The sequence below is a fragment of the Siphateles boraxobius genome, unplaced genomic scaffold (genome assembly GCF_051911475.1).
Source record: "Siphateles boraxobius isolate OS27281-9 unplaced genomic scaffold, OSU_SipBor_1 22, whole genome shotgun sequence".
Taxonomy (NCBI): Eukaryota; Metazoa; Chordata; class Actinopteri; order Cypriniformes; family Leuciscidae; genus Siphateles; species Siphateles boraxobius.
The window spans coordinates 26,875,911-26,896,251 of NW_027508833.1; the positions used below are offsets into that span (position 1 = coordinate 26,875,911).

The window sequence follows — 20,341 nt, forward strand, 5'->3', positions numbered from 1 at the left end:
TTGTGTTTATTTGTGATAATCTTAGCCCTGTATTATTATTGTCTAACCTGTATTATGACTGACATTTGACAAAATGCTTTGTTCCTTTTTTGGATAAAAGCGTCTTCTAAATATGTAGCCTAAAAGTAATAATAATAATGATAATTATTATTATTATTATTTGCGTTTATAACTATAAATGAGTTAACTGAAGGCAGTAATATGTTAATCATAAAATAATTTATGAATGTTTTATTTTTATATAACCTAACCTTGTGTTTGTGTTATATTTCTTTTTTATATGTGAAGTCTTTTTTTGCTTATTCTATTATATTGAGCTTTTTCCTCCCCAAAAAAATGTAAGTAAATGTCGTTTTTTAGAAAATTAAAGAAATTATACATTTTAAAAAATGAAGTTTAAACAAAATGCAATGCATCCCGCACCTAAACAGGTGGCCTGGTTGAATAATCCGACACAGACTGGGAGAGGGGCCACAAATCCGTGAGTACAGTTTACAAACCCGTGGGAACGGATTGCGAAAGCGTGGGTACAGATTGCAAAAACTGAAGGCACGGTTTACGAATCTGAGAGCGCGGATTAGGAACTCGTGGGTACAGTTAATTAATCTGTCTGCACGATTTGTTAAACCAAGGGAACAGTTTAAGAATTTGTGAGTACAGTTTATAAACTGAATTGAATTGAGACATCCTTCGTCGCGCCGTTGTAACGCAATCTGCCTTCAAATGCGGCCAATCGGCCTTCAAATAGGCCTTCGGAGGATGCAGCCTTCACATTGGGACACAGCTTCTGACTGAAACTCATAGGAATTTAGTACAACCTGTCAAAATAAAAGTTTGATTTAGCTTAAAGAAATATATTACTATTGTACAATAGAATGTAGCCAACTTAAAGTTATAACAACAACAATAATAAAGTTTATTTAAACATTATTTGAGAAATATAGTTTTTTGTCTGTTTTAATTTAGTAAACCTTTGTTGAGCAGATCTGCAGACAAACAAACGTTGTTACAGTTCATCTGATTGCATTTTCATAGAATCCAGACAAATTATATCAGACAATTGAGGAAATAAAATATACTTCATAAGACTCTATTATAAATATCTTAAATAATAATTAATAAAATAAAAATTAAAATAAGTTAAGGTTTTAAGAATTCAATTGATAAGCCATGTTTGGTCAAATAGGAGATGTGCAGCTTTATTTTTTTTCTTATTTTTTTCAAAAGTAGACTTCCATGAGGTTTTTTTTATTTTTATTAAAAAAGTTTGTTTTTATAAACCATATGTTCAACCAAAAAACCCTATCTGTTTTCATTCATTTAAGGGTCATTGTAGCTGATGATTACAATAATAATAATAATGACCATTTGTGATTATGTTAATGACCGTATACCGCAAAACCATGATATTTTCTGAGACAATTATCATACAGTGAAAATCTCATACCGTTACAAACCTAGTTCCATCGTTCCGAAGTCAATGGGATTTTGGTTAAAAGAATGAAATAAGTTCTGTGGTCGGTGAACACAAGATCGAAATATTTTCACGTTTTATTCTACAATAAAACACACCAGTTACACCCCACTTGTAACATTGAAGTCGAGCAACCATGGTGTAGTTCGTTCATAGCCTAAGATTAGGTTTTTATATTTTCCTGCTGATTGTATTTAGGCTTCAAAATTCATAAAAGTTGTGTTAATTTGTGAAAATTATCTTGATGGGCAAAACATGCAGCTATCATAAACTTTTGTTGAACACAGAGCTTATTTTTTGTGATAATCAAAAACCTTTGGAAAAATCATATTGGGTTTTTGTCGAAGGAACCAGTGTGATGCTAACTTCCGGGTTTGGCCTACAAATTTACGTCATCCCTGCAGCACTCTATACAAGGCAGCCTACATATATTCTTAATAGCTCATGTCGTGGGTTACAACGTTCATTTTCCAGCCTGACAGAACATAAGTTTGGCAGCATAGTCATAGCCATTACAGTCAGAGTGGTATATGTAGTAGTGGGCATAACCTACTACAAAAGCAAATTTATGATCTTTGGGACAGAAATTACCACAGCACAAGCAACCTTGGTACAGAAATTACAAAAGCACAAGCAACCTATGAACTATGTGGTGTTGTATGCTTAGAAAGCCCTTGTAAAACCACACTAAAGGTTCTAAAAAAGTATGGTTCCATATGTGTGTATTTATCTCCATTGTTTATGTGATAAAAAGCTGGTGGCAAAGATATTGACTGTGACCTCTACCAATGTTCTTTGATAGATTGAGGAACAAATTTAGAGTTCAAGATTCATTTGTAGTTCTCATCATTTAGTTCAGCCAAGACATTACACTTATCTTACAACTAAACAAACCATGTGACCTCAAGCAGGTTCTGGACGTAATTGATCATTACTAAGTGGTTGGTTTTGTTTGCGTACTCTAGAGCTCTCAAAATCATACCGGTTCTTCCCACATTCACACGAGAGGAGAATGTGATGAAACGAACCCTGACCCACCTCACTGTTTCCACAGAAACACCACAGGCAGAAATCAATTACAGATCCCTCTCAAATTAACATTAATCACACAGCCTTGTCTCGCTCGCGAGCATAATACAGAAAATGGAACTGTGGATGCCTCAGTGCTACACAATAAAGTGCTAAATTTGATCACAACACTTCAAATGAGGGAATTTAAATAAATCCCTCTAGGTTTCATTAAAATAATTAAAACACACTGGCAAGCAGCATGGTCTGTATTGTATCATCAGTTCCTGAATTGGGCTCTGGATAAAGACAGATTCCTGTGGAGCATTTCGAACAAAGTTAAAAATCTGGTTGGATGAATGGCAAAAACAAGGTGAATCTAAGTCCTGCTTAAACACCAGAAATGTATGCTAGTTGTAAACTATAATGGTGTCAGGGAATGATATTAAATTGTATAATTTATTGATTTTACACAATCAATTATCAATGTAATAATTTTACACAACCTAGATATTGGCCTAAGAAAAGTCCATATTGGAGGACAACAGACAACCTGCAGAGCAATCATTTCTGTTGTGTAATGAGTGCAACACACCTCATTATGTGGTAGTCCAGCAGCACTAAAGATGGGGATCTTCTGCCCACGGGCAATACTGTTCATGCCATCAATAGCAGAGATGCCAGTCTGAATCATCTCCTCAGGGTAGATACGACACTGAGGGTTGATGGGCTGACCTAAGAGGAATCAAAGTGAGATCAGTGATCTCACATGAGCAGAAAACATATCTGGTACTTAGAGTCTACAAAGTACAACTTCTATTTCTAAAGGCAAAACTATCCACATTGACCACTCATGGCAAATGATCATGGCTTAGATTTTAGAAAACCAATTCTCGTTAAGGCATATCAGCATTTTACACACCATTTGGAGTGGTGTGACCTTGAAGCCTGATCAACCTTTTATTACACCACCTCTTATCCGTTTGGCTCATTCAAACGTAGCTTTGAGTCCCCATTGTATACCTTTGATAGCTCAAAGGCTCACCTTTGCCATTTCAGCTTAGCAGAGATCAGGGTCATGAGGTCAGTAAATGGCTTAAAAAGCACACAAATTCCCTTTCAATCTCTCAAAATATTCAAATACTAACAAGGAGGAATTTTAGGCTTTACAAACATTTTACTGGCCTTTCAACTAAGCTGCAGACAAACTGAGCACACGCTGACAAAGAACATTTAACACGGCTCGTGCTAGCCTAATTGGTAAAGCTGTGCTACTAAATTTTAAAATCAGTTGGATACCAAAAAGACGCAACATTTAGAGTAAATGAGATCACAGTATTGCTCAGGCATCTATGCGCCTCTCAAGAAGACACTTGTTCCTGCAAATGTTATATAAAGCCTAAAAAAAGAAGCCTCTTACCCATGATGTCCAAATAGTCCTCAGCCAGAACAGTAGGACCCCGGTCAATGGGTTTACCTGACCCGTTGAAAACACGTCCTGAAATAAAATGACAAGTTCTTCATGACATCTGTATTGGTTATGTAGAAGACACATAAAGACAATGATTACATAAGCTGCATGAGGATTAGTCACATGCTTACCAAGCATATCCTCAGACACAGGTGTGCGCAAGATGTCACCAGTGAATTCACATGCGGTCTTCTTAGCATCAATACCTGAGGTTCCTTCAAACACCTGATGGGCACAAAATTTAAATATTTTTCAGTTATGATCTAAACTTAACTTGAGATACTGTAAGTACTGACTCAACAAATATTTATAGAGAATAATTCAATTTTAAAAGAAAAACAGATTTCAGTGCACCTGGACGACAGCTTTGGTGCCAACGACCTCCAGAACCTGCCCGCTTCTCTTGGTCCCATCAGGTAAGGTGAGGTGCACAATCTCTGCATAACGTGGGAACTAGAGGAGGACAACAAAGAAAGATGAAGAAGAGGATCAATAGAAAATACCATTCAAAACCGTTCAGTTGTTTTAGGGAAAATAAAATATTATAAAAATAAAATATTTTATTTAACAATGATTCATTAATCAAAAGTGACAGTAAAGACGTACATTCTTACAAAAATATTGGTTTTAACAATGATAATAATCAGACATTTTTCAAGAGCAGCAATTCACCATATTATACTGATTTCTGAAGGATTATGTGACACTGAAGACTGGAGTAATGATGCTGAAAATTCATCCATGCCATGCCATTCATGCCATCACAGGAACAAACTTTTTTTTTTACAAACTTTTGAACAGTAATGAATGTTCTTTCTTAAACATAAATGACAAATAAAAAGGAATAAATAATTTGATCCAAAATCTAATGTTCAAAAGTTTAACTATAAAATTATTCTTTTTTCTTTTCTTTACTACAGTTGGAAAAAATGTCCTTCTTTCCTTTTTCTTTTACAAAAGGAAAGCTAGAACTATTTATTTTGTATTGTCTTGAGATACTTTACATGTTAAAACATGGAAATAGGTCTTACTTTGACATTGTCCAAGATAACCAGTGGCCCGTTTACACCAGACACAGTAGAGTAGGCTGAGGATGGCAAAAACAACACAAAACATAAAAATATACACAATAAACCTTTTTACAGATTCTGTACTGCTTGGAAAGGATGCTATATATAAAACCTCATAATTAATATTAAAAAGTACACCTGCAATTTGAATTTTTATTTGACCATTTGAGACGCCCCGAATAGTAAACATGCAACTAGAATGTACATTTCCTGAAGAAAATGTGAGTGGGTGCTTGCAGTGGCAAAACTCACCACTCGGTTGCTAGGTTGTTGTACAGGATTGCATATTAACCAACAAACATGTCCGTACGATGTTGTGTAGCTGAAATATGACTTTTATATGTTGCAATATGAAAGTGAAAGTGACATGTGATGGCCAAGTATGGTAACCCATACTTGGAATTCGACCTCTGCTTTTAACCCATCCAAGTAAGTGCACAGAGTAGTGAGTAGTGAACACACACACACTGCAAACGTGGATACACACACCGGAAACGTGGATACACACACCGGAGCAGCGGGCAGCCTTGAGTGAAGCCCAGGGAGCATTTGGGGGTTAGGTGCCTTGCTCAAGGACACCTCATTCATATTCCTGCAGGTACTGGAATCGAACCAGCAACCTTTGGGTCACCAGTCCAACTCTGTTACTATTAGGCCATGACTGCCCCTAAAGGCAGCCCCTAAAATATGGTTGCTAGGTAGCTCTAAACGGTTGCCAGAGTTTGTCTACACAGTTACCATGGTGATATTTACTGTTTCCCAACCAAAACAAATAAGCCAACCCCCATCTCTATATGATGTTCTGATGCAGAGATATAGGTCTTGCTGAACGGTTGCTAGGGTCCTGTGTTTAATTGCTAGGGAGGGGCTTGAGAGATGCCAATGATGAAACTCCAAAGGCTGCTTGTAAGTATGAATGATATAAACTAACTCCCATGACTCTGTGACATTCAGAATGGAAGATATCCCTCTTTGGATTGTGGTTGCTAAGGTGCTCGACAATGGTTGCTAGGGCATGGCCAGTAAGTGTTGAGGTGATTCAGGATTGGCTGTTTGCTGCCTCGAGTCAAACGAGACCATCCTCATGTTACTATGACACTTCTATCCAAAGATATCCCTTTGATCTCTTTCAATGTAAGTCTATGGAACTTGTTGCTAGGGTGCTCTAAATGGTTGCTAGGGCCTGGCTTGATAGCTTCACAATGGCCCTGAGAGACTTATTGGTCGTCTGAGTAAAATGAGCCCATCCCCTTCTCTCTATGACACTGTGATCCAGAGTTATGTTAAATACAAAATCCCTATGTAATTTACCATAGTAGGAGAAACATGCCGACCTTCGCCATAGTAAGTCAATGGGGAAACTTTGGGCCGCTCCTGCCGCACCAGGGGTGCAACTTTTACCCCATTGTGAGGGATGTTCTTACAGAGCCTGTCAGCCTCTTGAAATGTGGCAAATTACATGTTTCTGCGAAATCCTCACTCGGAGCTATGACTCGTCAAAGTTTGACGCAATGCAAATTCTATGGGATTTTTCGGCCGCTTTTTCACCCCTGGGGCGAACACCGTACCCCCGATTCGCTTATAAAAGTCATAGCACACCATTCTTGAATAATCCGCACGATTTGATGCCTCATTCATGGTCTGTGAGAAAAGCTGCGGGAGGAGTTACTTCAAACTTTTGGTGAAATAATAAAAAGGAATAGTAATAGTTGGGTCTTTGCCTTTGGCAAGCTCCCACTAATTACTAAACGGATATATGGGAAACTTTTATTGATTCTAGGTTTCTGCATGTCTTCTTGACAGGCATGAGTGCACTGCACGCGCACACACACACACACACACACACACACGCACCAATAAAGTGCATGATATTTGCTAGAAAAGCCCACAATCACATGGAAACGAGGACTCTTTCTCTTGACACCTGTGCATCTAATTGTACACAGTGACCTTTAGTGGAGCATTCTAAATGGCTTTCATAAATTTCCATGTCCAAATGTCAGGGCTACAAGAACATAGTTAGCACATTCAAGGCAGCTTTTTCGGCAGATGTCACGATGGGGGACGACATCTTCACTCTGTTCCGTGAGGGACAATTACTTGCCTCAGACTATGGTAATTTATGATGGCTCGAGGAGCCCAAAAAGTCTCACACAGCCTATATAAACAATTACATTCATTTTAGGGAGACAGAAATAACTATCTTTGGGTCGAACAGGCCAAGCAGAGTGGGGCACAGAAGTGACTTTAAAATGACACTCTTTTTTCCAACATGACCGGGGTTCATGTGATTCCTGAATCACTCTTGGACAGTCTGTTTTTAACAAACTATGACTCAGAGATCAGGCATAGTATGCCCCAAATATAACAACAAATACATCAGATGGAGGGAAGAAATTCTGCTAATTGTTGGAGCTGTGGGTGCACACACTCTTACTGAGTTGTGGTGCTCATATGAGTAAAGCAGGTTCTAGTCTGACCTGCAACATGTCACAATACATTCTTTTCAGCCCAATCTATTTGTGTAATCAGGCATAAGCAAGAAAATAAAAACTAAAAATGTCATCAATGAGCTTTTTTTAAAAAAAATTTAAATTTAAAGAACGAATGTAATTATTTGTACAGAGACACGTTTTTTTGTTTTGTTCTTTTTTAATTTTTTACAATCTCTCCCCAACCATTCCAGATCAGTATGATCAAGTAGGGGTGGGCGATAAGACAAAAATATCATGTCGCAATTTTTTTTTTCAGGAAAATCGTGATTCAATCCCGATTCTTTCATTTTGCTTTTACTACTTTGCAAGTGACTAAGCAGTACAGCCAAACTAATTTTCCTATTTTACAAATGTAGTTTTACAAGGTAACAAAAGAATGACAGAGTAAGGTCAAAGTAGGGGTGGGCGAAGATGAAAATCTTTTTTTCATTATTTTATCTTTGTTATTAAAAATACAGATACAATATTATATACAAATTAAAAACAACATGTTATTTTTTTACAGTAGGTGTATTTAACAGTAGTATCAAAGTAAGAAATTGAATAAATGTAAAAAATATTATTAAAAAAAGTTATACAGTGAAGAGCAGTAAGTGATTTTCTCTTAGTCTTTTGTTGTTTGTTTAACATTAATGACAAGCAGCAGTAGGTTTATTACGCTGCTGTCACTTTGTCACATGGATCAAATATACAGACGCACATTTGTATTTGTCTAGTGTGTACGCTGTGAAAAGCTTGTCAGAACAGCCTGTGAATTAAATGAATAAAACCGGCAAGGCTTTAAAACGCATGCAAATAATAAACTTTTTTGATTGTGAATAACTGCAATTTCATGGGAGTGTAACCGTACCTATGCATTAACATGATATGTGAATGTACGTCGCTCCCGTTGTACAGTATATTGGGACGGAGGCTCCAGAACTGCAACTGATAGAATGTACATTGTAGACCAATAATACGAAATTTCTTCAAAAGCAGATTGTTGAAGACCAAAAATTGTGATATCACACACCCCTATGAGCAAGTATTTTTGTTTTTGGTCCAGGGTCCAGGTGCATGCTCAGGGTGGGCCCGTCATTAGGAGCAGAGGGTGTGGTCTCCTACTTTGGCCTTTTACTTTGCATGGGAAAACATTAGCCGCCTTGTCACAGGAGCCAATTTGGTGTGTGTCCTTTCACTTTGTTTCAGTGTGTGTGTATACGTGTGAAAGAGAGAGATAGTGCATGCTAGATGGAGAAGAGTCGCCTTTGTCTGCTCTGGGTCGTCCATCACGCCCCAGTGTGTCGGTTTTGTGTACGCCATCAGACTGCGGTCTGATATCAAAGGCAGTAGGAAATAAGAATGGACCATCTCTAACGCCCAGCACAGCAGCCCCACGGGGAGCAGACACTATGCCACTAATTAGGGCTTCAGAAAGCAGATTCATTTGTCAATGCACTATTGCCGTTTCCCACACACACACCTGCACATCGTGACTTTCCTTACTGGCTGAGGAGAAAAGGAAGAGTAAAAGAGAGAAATGTGGTTCCATCCTTTTTGTTGTTGTTACCCTTTTCAGTTATTTTTCTTTATGGCTTTATATTTGTGTTCTAGCTTTGTTTTCATAAAAAAATTATACATAAAGGAAGAACTATTTTTAAAAAAACGACAGATTTCTCTTGCGTTTTTTCCTCTTCGGCTTCCCTGTGGTATTTTTTAAAAATCTTTTCAAAATTGATGTAATGCATATTTTTAAGTCAGGAACAATGCGTTCAAACAAGTTTCAATTGTTAAAACATTTCAGTGTTTAAATAAATGTTTTGACTTTTTTGTCAGGTGGTAGAACCAAATATTTATAAATATATATTCCAAATTTTATTGTGAAATCTTAGCAAAGTAACCCTTTGTAGACAAAGTGTCTACAGTGCTTACATATAATTATTTTGGGGTTGTGTATTTTATGCATACTAATTTATAATTATTGCATTCTAGTGGCCAGGTATTGAGTATCTTTAGCATCCGATTTTACTTTTAAAGACAGAAAAATAATCATACAAGTATACCAGTAAGTGAATTAGATACAATAACTGTTCACAATCTAGTTCAGACATTTGTTCACTTTGACCTATTATTTGTTGGTTTAAATCAAAAATGTGCATGGTTGCACCACCTGATTAATATCAGTTGTGCCTCCTGACAACACTGAAATGAAAGGAAAAAAAAATCCAGCATTCACCATATTCATTGTAATTATTAATCTCACACACGCACGCACGCACGCACACAAATATTAGTGTCAGTTTAAGCTGACTTTAAATTCAAATGTCAAAACATTACATTCATAGCAACTTTAATGGAACATTATTTAATACCTACTAAAGATCATGACCTCTCTTTTCTTTTTGCAAAATATGCTTTTGCAGCCAGATCATTTTAATGTGCTCCCTGTGACCTTACTGTACTTTTTTATGCGAGTACACCTATATAAAGTGTGACACCCAGTATAAAAAAGTGTGATGGATTTTTCTTTACTTGATATGATAGAAGCATCTATTAAAAAATTATCATGAAGATAATTGTAATTATTAATACGTGTAAAACATCAGTAATGATAATAATTATTACAAATAATAATAGACAATCTTACCGCAAATGTATTATGTACTTAGCTAAAATAATGTTTTTTATTTCATTGCAGTTGCACCACCAGACTTCCTGGTTGCGCCACCTGACTTATGCAACTAGTTTTGGACTGGTCGCCCCATAAAACGGTTACTTGCAACTTTAATTTACTTATATTGAAATTAAATTATTTTAATTTTAATATGGTTATCCAAAATCCTATTATACCAAAAGCATTTTTTTTAAATATGTCTAATAAAACAAGAAATCTCACAAAAAAAGATATTTGCTGGGCAGGTGAAAGATTTGAGCTCCCATTATTGTGATTCCCTGAGCGACACGTCTTCCCTAAATAAATGATTAGTCTCATAATTGCCGTTATTACGGTGAAAGAAAAACAGTAGTCAAATCAGCCTAACACTGAATATTCGCTCTCTCAAAACACACAAAAACAGATGCGTTTGGCAAATTTGCGAACACACTAAAATGCAGGCTTCCTGCAAATTCCATCATTTTTCAAGACATTATGGCTTTTCCTTCCCTCCGTCCTTTTTGCCTCAGCCCAGACAAATTGCAGTATGTGCTTCACAGGGAGGTGCTTATAAAATGGATTTAATAGCTACACTTACCCTACAAATTGCCCATATGTTTCAAAGGAGATGCATATGTCTATTTACTGAGAGGTGATCATAATTACGAGGCTGGAAAATTGCGGCCTTATAATTGTACATCAACCCCTTAAAAGTCTCTCAAACGCAACGCAAACTGCTAATGGAAAATAGTGAGGAGATGAAATCTTTACTCAAACAAAGCTCATGATATGCTCCGATATTGTGCACAACATTAGACGAACGCTAAATGAAGACACGCAGGTGCTAATATTCACTGCCAAAGCAGGACGCAGCAAGTTTTTAGTCAAAAAATGGAAGCAAAAATTTTCATTTGTTATATACTCTGGAAAAAAGGCACAAAACGAGCTGTACAAAACAAATACACAGAGTATGAAAATCTGATCACAAAAAAAAAAATTAGGGCGATGAAACAACCCTGCCGAACCATGAGCCAATCGCCTTCCAGCTCTATGATGAAGATGGCGGCCCACTTCAACTCCACACACAGAGGACTCAATGCCGCATAAGAGGCCTTGTAAAATAAAGATTAAAAAATGGCTATACATTCACATGGTGTGAAGTAGCAACATTTCCCATTAGGCTTGAAAAACTTTCCCCACCCCTCCTAGGACACTTGAGTTTGAGTGCGCCGGTCCGAGGGCTAGGCATGCAACACCAGCGCGGGTCAACGTGAGGCCTGTGGAGCTGCCAGGCCCTATTGTGTGCCGAGATGTTAATTGGTTCTAATCCGGCGGTAGAAGCTGTTTTGGTAGCCTGACCCCGCGCCCTGAAGGACACCTTGGTGTGAAATACTAAAGGGCCCATTCAAGTGGTGCTGAAAGGAGGCATGGAGCATTCCAACACATTTCCATTTCTGCTGTGAAAGAGAAGCGCTGACGGAGAGGGAGGGGGTGCACAGTGGGACAGGCGTTTTTTGGGCTGGCCGGTAGCGTTGCGCTGAAACTGAATTAACGATACAAAAGCGCAGGCAAAGGTGCCAGGCTTCTCTCATTCACGCACATCCTCCTGCATTTCTTCTTTTTCTTTTTTTGCAGAGCATCCACAAGGTGGTTTCCCATAAGACCCTATAAAAGAGAGTGCTAATTGCCCACATGTTTGGGATCAGGTAGACACAAATGCAACTGTCATTAAACAGACAAACAAGCCTCACACAATTCCACCATGACACCCGCTAAACTTACCCTGTAAGGCCCACATATTAAGATTTGATAATGAATTCGGAGACATTGGGTGTCTTTGACACCGTAACTGAAAAAGACTGATCCTATCAGAGGGGAGAGTGATAATAACCATTCAAAGTTTTAAAATTTAGACTGAAAAGACGGGAACGATTTTATTTTTTTAATTTTTTTATTTAGGAAATTGAAATTGTGGACACAAAATCCGAAATCATCAACTGAAAGTGTTTTTTGTTGCAGACCTGCAATGTTGGCAATGGCTTCTCAACTCACATTCATAATTTGGAGACTCTGAAATGACTAATAGTTCGATATGACACCTTTTCTTTCTGACTGAGAGAATAACGAAACAGACTGTTTAAACTGTATAAGTGAGCAAATGTACAATGGTAGAATTAAACAACCCGCCTGCCAAAACACTACAAATTACGTAGCTATTCTGAAAGTACGGACAATGTTCAATACGACCTGTCACCGCCAACATAAATAGCACAAAACCTACGTACTGTGCTTTTGATTAAACAGACATTAGCACATTTCTGTGAAAATAAAAATGATTTTCATGACAATAATTGGGGCTGCAGTCCTGTAAAGACATATAATAGCTGCTGGATTCTAAACTCAATGTCATGCCTATTCAGAAACACGCTGCACTGAACAAATGTAAAAACTGTGGGAACAATAAAATGTTTTTTGAAAAAAAAAAAAAGAGAAACGTTGGATGACCAATAGATAGATATATGAAAGACAGTGAATCAGAGCTCACAGGGGACCTTGATGGTATTCTCTGGGACTTCAATGCTAACAGAGGGAATCCAATTATGGCACTGACAGCACAATGTGCAACACACTCAAAAGGGCAGTTTTGGGATTTAGTAGACAACGTATCAAAATAAATTGGGCAAAATCGAAAAATGAAAGATGATCATTTCAATGCATAAAATATTAATGACAAACTAAAGATAGTGTTTGGAGGGCTTTCATGACTTTATGCACAAACACATGATTATAGCCTTTTAGAATAACCCATTAGTGAACTGAAAAGTTACTTTTTTAGAAAAAAACTAAAAAAAAAAAAAAAATTTACAAAATGTAAAAAGTATTAAATATTGAAAGTGAAACGTTAAATTATAAAATATCAAATAAATTCATTATAATATAAAAATGCAAGATAAATCAAAGTTTGCCATGTTTTTCATTCAGTTCAGGCTCTGTTAATAAAAAATAATGGTAACAATTTACAATAAGGTACCATAAGTTAAGGTTCCTGCATTAACTAATGCATAAATATTAACTAACAATCAGCAAAACATTTGTTACAGTGCTTATTAATCTTTGTTAACATTAATTATAATTGTTATCTTAGTTTTGGTTCATAATGTTAACAGATACAACTTTTGATTTTAAATCACATTTTAGAAAATGTTGAGATTAACATTAATGAAGTTAACTAATGCTAACAAATGAAACCTTATTGTAAAGTGCTACCAAAATAATAATGTAATACCCTCTTTTAGCTCCATTTAAGAGATGCAAAGAGTCCGTCTGAAGTTGGAATGTTTGGAATAAAGTGACAATGTCATCAGGATTAAATGGGACGAGAGAAAAGGAATTAACTTGACATGCAATCAAAGCTAAGCTACCAAACAAAAAAAGTCCTCTACAAAAATAAACAAAAGCAAGACCTGCATGCAACACACAGACAGTCTGATAAAGGAAGGCACACAAAATTGTGGCTGTTCATCTGTCCTAACAAAGACCTCCACAGCGATGACACCCCCATCAAACAGGAATGCTTTTAACCCCACAGGTAGAAGCAGAAGCTGTAACGGAGGACTCCCCACACGCATGCACTGATTGGGTCGTGTGTAATCAGACGACTGTGTGTGTGTGTGTGTATATGAGGGGGGGTAACGGTGGGAAGAGCTGTAATCTGTGTGTGTTTCCTGGCGGGATGCAGACTGAAGGGGTGACAGCTAAACTGAGACAGCTGGTTAACCCCACTGCCTCTCGAGGAGAGGTTGCAAAGTGGTGCAGTTACAATAGATCGAAACAGCCGTAATGCTACTGCAACAGTTTGAGAGTGATTTGCAGGGATAGGCGGGTTTTCACCCGTACGCTGCCTAGCAACAGATCTATAACAAAAGTCCATAGCGGGCCCCCTATGACAAGCCAAGTTTACACTTGTTTGTTATATATCATATTAGAGCCGATGAGGATGGCGTACTCAAGTTACTTTGATGTTGGAAACAAGACAAGATATTTTAAATCAAAAAACTTTCTAATATCTCAGAATCTCCATATTTTAAAACAGATACATAAAACAAACAAAAGTTCACGGGTTAATAGCGCATTGAACAGCTATTATTTTATGTACATGTAATACGCTGTGCAATAAAACGCATATTTAAAAATGCATAACGATAGACAATTAGCAGGTTTTCTGCATCTCATCAGTAATTTTTATGTAAATATTTAATATAAATCATTATCCAAAATGTAAACATCTTAATATCTGAAATAAAATAAATTAAAATATAATTATAAATTAAAATAAATAATGATATATTTCATATATTTTAGTTAAAATAAAGAACAAGTATTACACATACTAAGATAGATAGATGATAGATGATAGATGGATAGATAATCATTAAAAAATATATTATACAAATACAATGAGGTAGGCTAAACAGTGGAAATTACACAAAGAAATTTTGATAAAAGCAACATTTTTCATAGAAACACACAATAACAATAATAATAATAATAATAAGCATTTAAGATAGAACCAAAGTTCGGTAAAGAAAAATAGTGTGTCATATGTGACGTGCATAATGGAATAAAAAGGATTTTTTTCCCCCCTATTCAATTTAAGTAGTCCATAATTTTATATACTTGGATACTATTTTTGAAAGTTGACTGTTCTATACTCGTCTTTCATTTACTTTTCTTTGATGGCAAGATGAAGTCGAACGCCCACCGCGGGCTTTCTTTTTCACTGTCACGACAATTGATTAATTACAGGCGGACAAAAGGATTAGCAACAGGAAACAGTGGATAAAATAAAGGAGGGCTGTGACATCTGAAAGATTTGTTTATAACCATGTCATTACGGGTAATTGTTTCTTCACAGAAATACCATTACCGTGCTGAATGTCTTTTCAGCACATTTAAACGTCTATTCAGCATTAAAACAAAGCGAACAGACAGTCTGGGTTAATTGCTTTTGTTGCAAATGACGTGATTAAGACAAAAAAGGCCTTTACTTCCACAGAAAAGATGAATGTACTGTACGTTTACTTTGTTTGTTTGTTTCTTTAGGCATCTTAGAAATTTGACTGGGCATAAGAATGCTAATAAAGTATTTAAACACACCAGCCGACGAAAGTGTTAGGAAACAGGAAAAAAATAAAAAGTAATTGAATTGCAAATATTTGATATACTTTAAATCTGTATTCTCTACATACCAAACATTTGGTAACAAAATGGCAAAATTCTTTCCGGCTGCGGCTCCCTTTCAATGGCCTCAATTTTATTTTCTTTTTTTTTTTTCATTTGAGATTTAAAAGTTTTAAACTTGAAGGTCTTTTCTCTGTGTTTTTCAGCCTTTTCTAAGGACAAAGCAGGACCAATCAGACCTGCGCTGACGGACACGGCCTCTTGACTGTGACGGCATATCAGGCGTTGCAAGGACTCATGGGTACAGATCTATGTGTTTGCCTTCCCATCAGTCTTCATTGCCTTCAATCACAGCCCACTATCAGCATGCACTCTGCCGCTGATGAGGCACAAAATGGTGCTGCTATCTGCCATGCCTACATTAGAGAGGCTTTTTTTAACAGTATGCTGGGGGGGCGGATCAGATCGGGGGTCTTTACGCATGCAGCTTCTTTGGCTTTCAGAAGGGAGGCTTCAATTCTTCCATTAAGTCATTTATTTTCTTCCTGGTTTGCTAAGAGGCTTTCAGCCTGAGCTTTTCTTTGACACTCTTAGAAAAAAATAAAACAAGCTACCTGTGCTCCTCTGTGAGACAGTGTGTTTTTCGAGGTCTAAATTAATGAGATTTACACTGAATAACATCAATAATACACATGAAGGGGGAAAAAATGAGAGAAAGATGCCAGACGAGCTGTAATTTTTGCAAAGGTTCTCCATTAAAGGGGTAAACAAAATTAACTACTCAACTGCTGAAAAATCATACACAAGAGTCAAATTATGTTATTGAAGAGATGCCGGTAACACATTATGACTCTGCGGAGTCATCTGATGTTTCAGCAGGTTGAATGCAGGATATTTCAAGGTTTCGAGAAAAATTGAGAGAATAAAATGTAGGTAGGCTATTATTTATTAGAAGAAAAAAACGACGACAAATCTACACATACATACATACATATAGAGATAGAATAAGAAAAAAACTTCAGTGTTCAGATCTTCGCAGCCTGAGTTTTTTGGCTCATATGATGGCTACTTCCCCTTAAGAGAAATATACACTTCCTCTGCAATTTTAAGCAGGACTAAATCACGAGAACACGAAAAAATCTCAATGGCAGTTTAAGGCCATTAAAAAAAAAAAAGCAATTCATGAAAAAATGTATTGATATAATATAAAAAGTATCAGAGTCTCAAGCAGAAAATACCAAGCAGGACAACTGTTTTCAACATTAATAATATTAAGAAATGTTTCTTGAGCACCAAATCAGAATGTTAGAATGATTTCTGAAGGATCATGTGACACTGAAGACTGGAGTAATGATGCTGAAAATTTAGAGCTGTGCCATCACAGGAATAAATTACATTTTAACATATATTCAAATAGAAAACAGTTATTTAAAATTTTAATTCTATTCCATATTGCTTTGCTGTATTTTTGATTAAATAAATGCAACCTTGGTGATCATGAGAGACTCATAGAAAATCATAGCAAGACAAAATGTTGTGAACACTAGTGTATGTGAACGACAAAAAAAGGGGAGGAAAATACACAATTTTGCAACTGGAATACAAAAATATGTTCATCAGCAGTATACCTAAGCTCTACTTCCTCTATTTGACCAACTATTGCATCTCACTAGGTTTTCCATATCACTGCAAATGCCAGGTTCAAAACTGACCAAACATGTTGCACTGCACTACATAAAATTAAAAGACATTGTATCCAGTAAACTTCTAAACATTGACAAAATACACTTTTAGCATATATTAAGACTTAAAATTTACAGTCTGAGAGGTCACACTAAAAATGTTGATGAGTCATCCTGCACTACAGCACTTTGTCCAATCAAACACTCAAGAATGAGAATGCCCCTCCCCCTAATACCACCTACCACCAAATAGGAAAACAGGTAAATATGTCAGATTCAAACTTAATAGGAAATATGTCAACACAGGAAAAAAACTGTGCTTTTCATATTGTTTTAAACGATTTGCAATGTGCTATTAAGGTGGCGGCTGACAAGGCAAACAACTTGACAACAAAACCCTTGACAAGAAATGGACCAGTGGACTGTCTGTACCAGTATCACATACCACTGTAAAATTAAGAGCCCGGCAAACAAACACTTTCTGATGTATAACTGTTAGTTAACTTCCAAACAGAAACATTATGAAAAACACGATTCTGGGACCTGGCAGATGGAATATACTGGCGTTATTTCGGATGACCATAATGCAGAGAAGAAAACCCTCACTGCCGCATTTGAATTAAAAGATTATGAACAATTATTTAAAATAACACAATATGTTAGTATCCACTTTAGTAACAAGATTTTAAATAAGAAAATATGTGCAACTTTTTCTGTTACAAAACAAGTCACATGATTTGTGGAGCTGAAGGTTCCTCATTGCACATTATTCACCAACTCAGCTGGGTGTCACGTGATCATGTCACATGAGAAGGATCATCACTCCATCTGTCTCTCAATGCATTACCTACTGCGTGAGAATCGAAAATAAATTCATAAAAACGTCCGTTCCGATAACTAAATACAGGCCTAAACTGCATATTTATATAAATTCTGTCATACTATCCGTATGAAACTAATGAAGCTTAATAAGCCACTCATAGATGGAGCCTTAAAACACTTACATCTAGCACAGTTAAATACCACCCCTAAGCAATCTATGACATAAAAGTACAGTTTATTGTAGTTTTGGATGAATATTTCAGATCAGATTAACCGTTCTGCCAATAAATAACAAGATTTAGCCCTGCTTGGCTAGCTAGCATGTTTACGCTTAGACCTTCAAAGACACCAAAGGTTATCCACTTTCTTATTAAAATGAGCATTTAAATAACACATTTAATTTGTTTATTTACAAAACGGCCGTTCAAACTAGAAAAAAAGAAAAGAGCAAAAATTATGAGCGATGTCTTATGAACAGCTCAAGCTAGTTCTAACACGACAGCTGTGCTCCATTGCCTCAAATCTGACATTTGACAACACTAGCGGTAGATCAGCTCCGTCCTGGCGTTGTTTAACCTCTGAAAAAACCCAATACATATTAAAGAGCAGTGCAGAGAACTAGACGAGAGAGAGAGAAACACTAGATGTATTGCTGCTGTTAGCTGTATGAATGAAATGTAAATATCACTCACTCAGTCTGGGCTGGGAGATGTAGTTTCTGACCACGGCTTGCGCGTGCTGCCGTGCCGCTGCTTCAGGGCCGTTCAGATCCACGGGTCGATTGGCTACTAATGTAGACATTATTGTTGTTTTTCTTAATTAAATTAAACTGTCTATGTGTAAACAGATCTACGCGGAGAGCGGATGAACAGACGGAGTCATATGACAGCGTGATCAGGAAGTAGCACTCGTGCACGCTCACGTAAAAGACGTGAGTTTTACGAGCGCGTGCATGAGTCAGCAAGAGTAATCATGGTACAGTCAGTGCCGATGAATGGACAATTTCTACAAATTACACTTTGGTGTCACATGATTTATTATTATTATTATTATTATTATTATTATTATTATTATTATTATTATTATTATTATTATTATTATTATTATTATTATTATTATTATTTTAACACAGCCTTTTGACACAAATCCCCCGTTGTTATTTTTTGATGTTGTTGTGAGAACAATAATGATAGACTAGCCCATTATCTAACATAAAATTAACCTAACATGAAAAGTAGGCCTAGCTTAACATTTTAAGAGATGTAAGAGTTTTAGATTTTAAGGTAAAAATATTAAAAAATTAAAAACATAAAAGATAAAAGATTCACCCCCCTTGGCCCTTTTCCTATTTTGTAGTTTCACAGCAAATCTGAATCACATAATGGACATAATTTGACTTCCTGACACTGATGGAAAAAAATCTTTAATGCCAAAGTGTAAAGAAAAATAGATCTCAACATAATTATCTAAAATAATTACAAATAATTTATTTCATAGGTATTCACCCCCTCAGTCATCGCTGGTGTAGTTAGGCTATTTGGTTTAAGAAATCACATAAATATTAAAACCCACACAGATTCAAGGCTGTAATCGCTGACAGGAGTGCATTTAAATACTAAATGAAAAGGGGATGAATATGTAGGACAATGAACTGTAATTAATTTTGACCAATGTGTAAAAAAATTAAATTAGGCTACTTTGTCATTAATTAAAATTGTTCTGGTGATCAGTGTCAGAAAAGTCTAATTAAATCCTATGGGTCAATGTTGTAAAACAATAAAACTTATAGCGGGTGAATAATTTTTATAGACACTAAGTGAACTGAGAATGAATGAATCACGAAGCACCTTATTTTAGTGAGGTGAAGGCCTTTCGTATGAAATTGCTGCACATTGTTAATTAAGGCTTGAACATTTGAAAAGTAGACGAGCAAAGGTTCTCCTTTTTTTATATCAAATTGATTTAAAATGTTCTTACAGTATTCAGAACTTCATTGACATTATCATCCATTTACATATGTTGTGTTTTTATAAGTTAAACTCGGGCTTATAATTGTATAATCTTTGAACAAACACCTCTTTTGATTTTGTTAATGAAAAATACATCTGTACATTTTATAAGGAACACACACACACACACACACACACACACACACACACACACACACACGCACGCACGCACGCACGCACGCACGCACGCACACACACACACACACACACACACACACACACACACACACACACACACACACACACACACATACAAAATATGTTATATCTTGTTGTTGAGAAAACACAACTGGCGAGTTCTTCATTGCTATAGTCAGCAAGGTTTCTTATTTACTCCAATAAATCTATAACACAATAAATTGCAACAGCATTCCAGAAGTACAAAGTGCCATTAAATCTATTTATGGAGATAATCAAAACAAACCTATGGTGAGATCTGAGATTTTTAAGCGACATGTGAATGATAAATTGTTAAAAAAAAATTGTGATGAATTACA

At 36.3% G+C, this 20,341-nt stretch overlaps 1 protein-coding gene across 1 annotated transcript in view; it reads right to left on the reverse strand.

Annotated features, from left to right (window-relative positions):
• Positions 1 to 18,763, reverse strand: part of atp6v1ba (ATPase, H+ transporting, lysosomal, V1 subunit B, member a) — a 32,485-nt gene extending 13,722 nt beyond the window's left edge. Inside the window, exons 1-6 of the mRNA XM_077239385.1 lie at positions 18,528 to 18,763; positions 4,985 to 5,040; positions 4,308 to 4,406; positions 4,085 to 4,178; positions 3,903 to 3,980; positions 3,078 to 3,217 (exon numbers count right to left, since the gene is read on the reverse strand). Coding sequence (XP_077095500.1) covers positions 3,078 to 3,217; positions 3,903 to 3,980; positions 4,085 to 4,178; positions 4,308 to 4,406; positions 4,985 to 5,040; positions 18,528 to 18,636 — 576 coding nt within the window. The 5' untranslated portion in view covers positions 18,637 to 18,763. The remainder of the gene's footprint in view (positions 1 to 3,077; positions 3,218 to 3,902; positions 3,981 to 4,084; positions 4,179 to 4,307; positions 4,407 to 4,984; positions 5,041 to 18,527) is intronic.
• Between the last annotated feature and the right edge of the window lie 1,578 nt (positions 18,764 to 20,341).